The 7,500-nt window shown below is 46.1% G+C and overlaps 1 protein-coding gene across 1 annotated transcript in view; it reads right to left on the reverse strand.

The window, feature by feature from the left end:
* The window catches only part of LOC113807388 (SID1 transmembrane family member 2), an 18,689-nt gene extending 12,739 nt beyond the window's left edge, over positions 1-5,950 (reverse strand). Inside the window, exons 1-2 of the mRNA XM_070136959.1 lie at positions 5,224-5,950; positions 571-962 (exon numbers count right to left, since the gene is read on the reverse strand). Of these exons, the coding sequence (XP_069993060.1) occupies positions 571-942 (372 nt within the window). The 5' untranslated portion in view covers positions 943-962; positions 5,224-5,950. The remainder of the gene's footprint in view (positions 1-570; positions 963-5,223) is intronic.
* Positions 5,951-7,500: the final 1,550 nt, after the last annotated feature.

A 7,500-nucleotide genomic window follows, 5' to 3' on the forward strand; every position in this document is an offset into this window, starting at 1 on the left:
TGGGACCACGTGGCCTGATAAAAATGGCTGATGATGAAGGGTTTCTTGGCAGACTCGAATGCTCGGATACTAAAAATGGTTGATATAGTTCGCTATCATCTGATAAGATACAAAGGTGGAGAGATAATTGACTGAATATTTCCGCTGATTGTCGAGATACTATAAAAACTGTGAAAAAAAAAACAACAGAAAGACAATAGGTCGGTTGTTTAAAATTGTGCGATGCTCGACCCTCTTTCTCTCGCTCAATGTCTCGGCATACATATCTACCGACAGATAGATGGATAACTGTATATCTATCAGATAGATAAACATACATGTATCTAATTCTGGGTATATGCATGTCCGCATATATGAACATTAATTGGGTCGGGCCTGGCACAATTTTAACACATTGGTCGAATGTCTACCAGAAGGAATTAAAAAAAAAAAAAAAAAAATATGTAGGACTTTTCTAGAGATATGACACCGGGATATATAATTAATTGCAGGAAGTCCAACTGTTGACTACATTTATAAATGCATAAAAAATATAACATATTACTAATAATACCAGGACTTCATCCTTACCTCGGCAGGGTTATAATGACACTTGAAAAGGCATGGATTCGACGCCGAAATGTTGACCTTCTGCGCCTTGCTGAAACGACACTTTCCCGACTTTGGAATGAAGGCTTGGCAGTCTGTTTCGGGCTGTATGGGGATGTCGGTCACAGGTTCGTCTGTGGTAGCGGTACTGGTTACTGGGGTCGTGGTGACAGTTGTGGTTGTCTGAATTGGCGTGGTCTTCATAGTGGTTTCGAGTGTAGTAATGGCTGTCGTTTCAGTATCCGTAATCTCGTCTGGTGTGGTCGGAGGTGGCTCTGGAATGCTGCCGGACACTCCATGATACAACAACAGGAGAATCGTTAGCGAAAGACCTCTGTGATTTGGAGCCATCATCAACTCATTCCTGGCTAGACCTGAAAGTAGAGAAAAAATAATTTGTTTGATACCTTACACTACTAACACTTCATTTTCCAATATCTATCCTTAAGAATCCTTTGAAGGTTCATACTTATCCCACGTCCTCAGGGCCTCGGGGTAAAGAACAGGGCCTCATCCTTTTTAGGTGGGAAACGCCCTTTTTCAAATAGGACACGCCCATTTTCCCTTGAAATTTTATGTTAATGTAAACTGTATGTTACTCGAACTTAAAATCAAGAACTTGCAATTAAGAATATGTTACTAATATTAAACAACTTCAAAAATATTGCTAGTTTTGGCAGAAGATTGAGGACATTTTTTGAACCACTTCCTTATTTTTTTAATAGATAATAGCAAAATATTGTTAACGTTAACTGCTGTAACGTTCTTTCAGTAAAAATACACCCAATAAATTTGCTGAGTTTGTTGTCCTTAGGCTCAAATAAGCGATGCTGGTAGATTCCGGTGTTCCACAGGGGTTAATACTAGGACCGATTTTATCTTAAATGTATGTAAATAACATGTCGCAACACATTGAATGAAGGTATATTGGTTCAGTATGCAGATGATGCTCAGGTATTATTAGCAGATACCATAGAAAACACATGATTTGGTTAAAACACAAGATTTGGTTACAAAGCCTGTGCGAACAATACATAAAACAATAACTTTTTTCACAAAGAAGACTCGGTGTATGTTTATAGGCACTACTGAATTCATAAATGAAATTACTGATGACATATGGATCAAAGTTGATGATAATTATATAAAACCAAGAACACAGGTTAAAAATCTAGGCTTCTACATGGATCGTCATATGCAGTTCAATGCCCATATTAAGATGTGTAAAAATGGTACTGGAATGCTAATGTATATGAATCTCTCTCTCTCTCTCTCTCTCTCTCTCTCTCTCTCTCTCTCTCTCTCTCTCTCTCTCTCTCTCTTCTTCCCCCCCATCTCTCTCTCTTCTTCCCCCCCATCTCTCTTCCTTCTCCCTCCCCCCCCCTCTCTCTCTCTTCCTTCTCCCTCCCCCCCCCTCTCTCTCTCTTCCTCCTCCCCCCTCTCTCTCTCTTCCTCCTCCCCCCTCTCTCTCTTTCCTCCTTCCCCCCTCCCTCTCTCTCTTCCTCCTCCCTCTCTCTTTCTCTTCCTCCTTCCCCCTCTCTCTCTCTCTCTCTCCCCCTCTCTCTCTCTCACTCTCTTTCCCTTTCTCTCTCTCTCTCCCCCCTCTCTCTCTCTCTCTCTCTCTCTCTCTCTCTCTCTCTCTCTCTCTCTCTCTCTCTCTCTCTCTCTCTCTCTCTCTCTCTCTCTCTCCCTCTCTCTCTCTCTCTCTCTCTCTCTCTCTCTCCCTCTCTCTCTCTCTCTCTCTCTCTCTCTCTCTCTCTCTCTCCCCTCTCTCTCTCTCTCGCTTGCTCTCTCTCTCACTCTTGCTTTCTCTCTCTTTCTCTCTCTCACTCTTGCTTTCTCTCTCTCTCTCCCCTCTCCCTCTTTCTCTCTCTTCCTCTCCTCTTTCTCTCCCTCCCACTCTCCCTCTTCTCTCTCTCCCACTCTCCCTCTCTCTCTCTCTCTCTCACTCTCCCTCTTTCTCTCTCTCACTCCTCTTTCTCTCTCTCTCACTCTCCCTCTTTCTCTCTCTCTCACTCTCCTCTTTCTCTCTCTCACTCTCCTCCTCTTTCTCTCTCTCTCACTCTCCCTCTTTCTCTCTCTCTCACTCTCCTCTTTTCTCTCTCTCTCTCACTCTCCCCTTTCTCTCTCTCTCACTCCCCCCTCTTTCTCTCTCTCTCTCACTCTCCTCTTCCTCTTTCCTCTCCCTCTCACTCTCTCTCTCTCCCTCTCACTCTCTCTCTCTCCCTCTCTCTCACTCACTCACTCCCTCTCTCTCTCTCTCTCTCTCTCACTCCCTCTCTCTCTCTCTCTCACTCCCTCTTTCTCTCTCTCTCTCTCTCTCACTCTCTCTTTCTCTCTCTCTCTCTCTCTTGCTCTCTCTCTCTCTCTCTCGCTTGCTCTCTCTCTCTCTCTCTCTCTCACTCTCTCTCTTGCCTCCCTCTCTCTCTCGCTCTCTCTCTCTCTCTCTCTCTCTCTCTCTCTCTCTCTCTCTCTCTCTCTCACTCTCTCTCCTCTTTCTCCTTTCTCTCTCTCTCACTCCCTCTCTCTCTCTCTCTCTCTCTCTCTCTCTCTCTCTCTCTCTCTCTCTCTCTCTCTCTCTCTCTCTCCCTCTCTCTCTCTCTCTCTCTCTCTCTCTCTCCTCTCTCTCTCTCTCTCTCCCTCTCTCTCTCTCTCTCCCTCTCTCTCTCTCCCTCTCTCTCGCTTGCTCTCTCTCTCACTCTTGCTTTCTCCTCACTCTTGCTTTCTTCTCACTCTTGCTTTCTCTCTACTCTTGCTTTCTCTCTCTCTCTCTCCCTCTTCTCTCTCTCTCTCTCCTCTCTCTCTCTCTCTCTCACTCTCCCTCTTTCTCTCTCTCACTCTCTCTTTCTCTCTCTCACTTTCCCTCTCTCTCACTTTCACTCTCCCCTTTCTCTCTCTCTCACTCTCCCTCTCTCTCTCTCTCATCTCTCCTCTTTCTCTCTCTCTCACTCTCCTCTTTCTCTCTCCTCTCCCTCTTTCTCTCTCTCTCACTCTCCCTCTTTCTCTCTCTCTCACTCTCCCTCTTTCTCTCTCTCTCACTCTCCCTCTTTCTCTCTCTCTCACTCTCCCTCTTTCTCTCTCTCTCACTCTCCCTCTTTCTCTCTCTCTCACTCTCCCTCTTTCTCTCACTCTCACTCTTCTCTCTCTCTCACTCTCCTCTTTCTCTCTCTCTCACTCTCCTCCCTCTTTCTCTCTCTCTCACTCTCACTCTCCCTCTTTCTTCTCACTCTCACTCTCCTCTTCTCTCTCTCTCCCTCTTTCTCTCTCTCTCTCCCTCTCACCTCCTCTTTCTCTCTCTCACTCTCCTCTTTTCTCTCACTCTCACTCTCTCTCTTCTCTCTCTCTCTCCCTCTCTCTCTCTCCCTCTCACTCTCCCTCTTTCTCTCCTCTCCCCTTTCTCTCTCTCACTCTCACTCTCCCCTTTCTCTCTCTCACTCTTCTCTCTCACTCTCCCTCTTCTTCTCTCTCACTCTCACTCTCCCTCTTTCTCTCTCTCTCCTCTCCTCTTTCTCTCTCTCTCACTCTCACTCTCCCTCTTTCTCTTCTCTCTCTCACTCTCACTCTCCTCTCTTCTCTCCTCACTCACTCTCCCTCTTTCTCTCTCTCACTCTCCCTCTTTCTCTCTCTCTCACTCTTACTCTCCCTCTTTCTCTCTCTCACCTCCCCACTCTCCCTCTTTCTCTCTCTCTCTCACTCTCCCTCTCCCTTCTTTCCTCTTTCTCTCTCACTCTCCTCCCTCTTTCTCTCTCTCTCTCTCTCTCATTCTCACTCTCTTTCTCTCTCACCACTCTCACTTTCTCTCTCTCACCACTCTCACTTTCTCTCTCTCACCACTCTCACTTTCTCTCTCTCACCACTCTCACTTTCTCTCTCTCACCACTCTCACTCTTTCTCTCTCTCTCACTCTTTTTCTCTCTCACTCTCACTCTTTCTCTCTCTCTCTTCTCTCTTTCTCTCTCACTCTTTTCTCTCTCTCACTCACTCTTTCTCTCTCTCACTCACTCACGCTTTCTCTCTCTCTCTCTCTCACTCTCCCTCTTTCTCTCTCTCTCTCTCACTCCCTCCTTTCTTCTCTCTCTCTCACTCTCTCCTCTTTCTCTCTCTCTCAACTCTCCCTCTTTCTCTCTCTCTCACTCCCTTCTTTCTCTCTCTCTCACACTCCTCTTTCTCTCTTCTCACTCCTCTCTCTCTCTCTCTCTCACTCCTCTCCTCTCTCTCTCTCTCTCTCACTCCTTCCTCCCCCTCTCTCTCTCTCTCTCCCTCCCTCTCCTCCTCTCTCTCTCTCACTCCCTCTCTCTCTCTCTCTCTCTCTACTCACTTCCTCTCTCCCTCTCTCTTTTGCTCTCTCCCTCTCCTTCTCTCTCACTCCCTCTTTCTCTCTCTCTCTTCTCTCGTGCTCTCTCCCTCTCTCTCTCACTCTTGCTCTCTTTCTCTCTTGCTCTCTCTCTCTCGTGCTCTCTCCCTCTCTCTCTCACTCTTGCTCTCTTTCTCTCTCTCTCTCTCTCTCGCTCTCTCTCTCTCTCTGTCACACACACACACACACACACAAACACATTTTTTTTATATTTCACACACATTCTCTCTCTGAAGAAAAATACCTTAAATCCTATCTCTTCACGTATTCTATAAACTCACCTTATAAGTGATAAATGTTGACAGCCTCCTCGTTGCAGTCGTGTGTGACTTGGTGTGGACGCCACTAGACTGAGACGAATCCTGTGTTTACTCCTTTCCGCTCGGGAGGTTCTGAACAGGTTCGTTTCGCGTTTTGGTTCTCAGAAGTTAAATAAATGTGTTGCGCATGTAAGTCTTCGTCTGTTATTAATGTGGGTGTTTGTTTTATGTTCGGGTCGTCGGTCTGGTGGGTATGATAGGTGGTTCTGTATGTTTTCGTGTAGGGGAAATTGGAGGATTTTTTTTAGTTTATCTTATCTATTTGGCAACTTGACTGCACGGAACGGATGTGTCTTATCTATTTCGAGACAAACTGCACCAACGGAAAAACGTTTATCCGGAATGGGTATGACGTGCGACTTTTCCGTGACACTGCCCAGCGTTCACGTTCTCCTTGCGTGATGACAGTGCCAGGCAGAAGGAGGCACGAGAGAATTTTACAAGTGGCGCTGCAGATTCTTAGCCGCCATAGCTGGTCCGGTTTCCCCGACCCCACTCTTGCGTCGCTCACTTCCTACGCTGTGACACTTCTTCCGATTCTTTCTAATGGCGATTCGATCATCGGATTAATATATTATCGATATGAATACCGCGATTGCCACGATTGAGGGTCACTGGATACATTCACGCGCTCTGCTTCCCTGCCGCCGCCGCCGCCCGCCGCCACTGTCTGTGTTGCACCATGACTGGGGCCGCCTGCACCCCCCCCCTCCCTCCCTCCTCTCTTGCAGGGCGTTCCGTCTCATGTTGAGCGCTCTGCGTCCACGTGCGTGCGTGCGTGTGTGTGTGTGTGTGTGTGTGTGTGTGTGTGTGTGTGTGTGTGTGTGTGTGTGTGTGTGTGTGTGTGTGTGTGTGTGTGTGTGTGTGTGTGTGTGTGTGTGTGTGTGTGTGTGTGTGCGTTCTTTGTGTTTACGTGTGTACGTCTTTATGCTTGTGTGAGTGGATGTAATCGTAGGCTGGTGTTTGCCCTTAACTTTTTCGTAAATATGAGGCTGGTTTCTCTAACAGGTGGACGTGGAGGAGAAAGCATTGATCGAGGTGTTACTCATGCTGCCTCCCCGCCCCCCACGCCCCCTCGTCCTCATGTCTGCAAGCATGAGAGTTTATTATTTTATTTCGTTTATTTACTTTCCATCGCCTTCTGTATCTTTTTGCTCTCACTGTTATCACCGTTGTTATCACTCTCTTTCAAAATGCTGATCACTGCATGTGAAATAGTTGTATTGTGACTACAGTGTATAAAGACCTGTCTCGTACAATACATGAGTTTGCCCTTGAATGAATGAAATCAATATACCGTTGTGCATATTTCTCCCGAACTATATTCGCAATCACTGGCACTGGCTTTTCGCAAACTCTATTCATACTCAGTGGCACTGGCTTTTCGCAGAGTATGTTCACACTCAGTGGCACTGGCTTTTTGCAAAGTATATTCGCACTCAGTGACTGGCTTTTCGCAAAGTATACTCACACTAGTGACTGGCTTTTCGCAGAGTATACTCATACTAGTGACTGGCTTTCGCAAACTATATTCATACTCAGTGGCACTGGCTTTTCGCAAACTATATTCATACACAGTGGCACTGGCTTTTGGCAGAGTATGTTCACACTCAGTGACTGGCTTTTCGCAAACTATATTCACACTCAGTGACTGGCTTTTCGCAAACTATATTCACACTCGGTGGCACTGGCTTTTCGCAGAGTATGTTCACACTCAGTGACTGGCTTTTCGCAAAGTATACTCATACTAGTGACTAGCTTTTCGCAGAGTATATTCACACTCAGTGACTGGCTTTTCGCAAACTATATTCACACTCGGTGGCACTGTTTTTTTGCAAACTGTATTCACACTCAGTGACTGGCTTTTTGCAGAGTATATTCACACTCAGTGACTGGCTTTTCGCAGAGTATGTTCACACTCAGTGACTGGCTTTTTGCAGAGTATATTCACACTCAGTGACTGGCTTTTCGCAAAGTATACTCATACTAGTGACTGGCTTTTCGCAAACTATATTCGCACTCAGTGACTGGCTTTTCACAAACTATATTCACACTCAGTGACTGGCTTTTCGCAGAGTATGTTCACACTCAGTGACTGGCTTTTCGCAGAGTATGTTCACACTCAGTGACTGGCTTTTCGCAGAGTATGTTCACACTCAGTGACTGGCTTTTCGCAAACTATATTAACACTCAGTGACTGGCTTTTCGCAAACAATATTCACACTCAGTGACTGGCTT

Source organism: Penaeus vannamei, chromosome 22 (assembly GCF_042767895.1).
Source record: "Penaeus vannamei isolate JL-2024 chromosome 22, ASM4276789v1, whole genome shotgun sequence".
NCBI classification, from domain to species: Eukaryota; Metazoa; Arthropoda; class Malacostraca; order Decapoda; family Penaeidae; genus Penaeus; species Penaeus vannamei.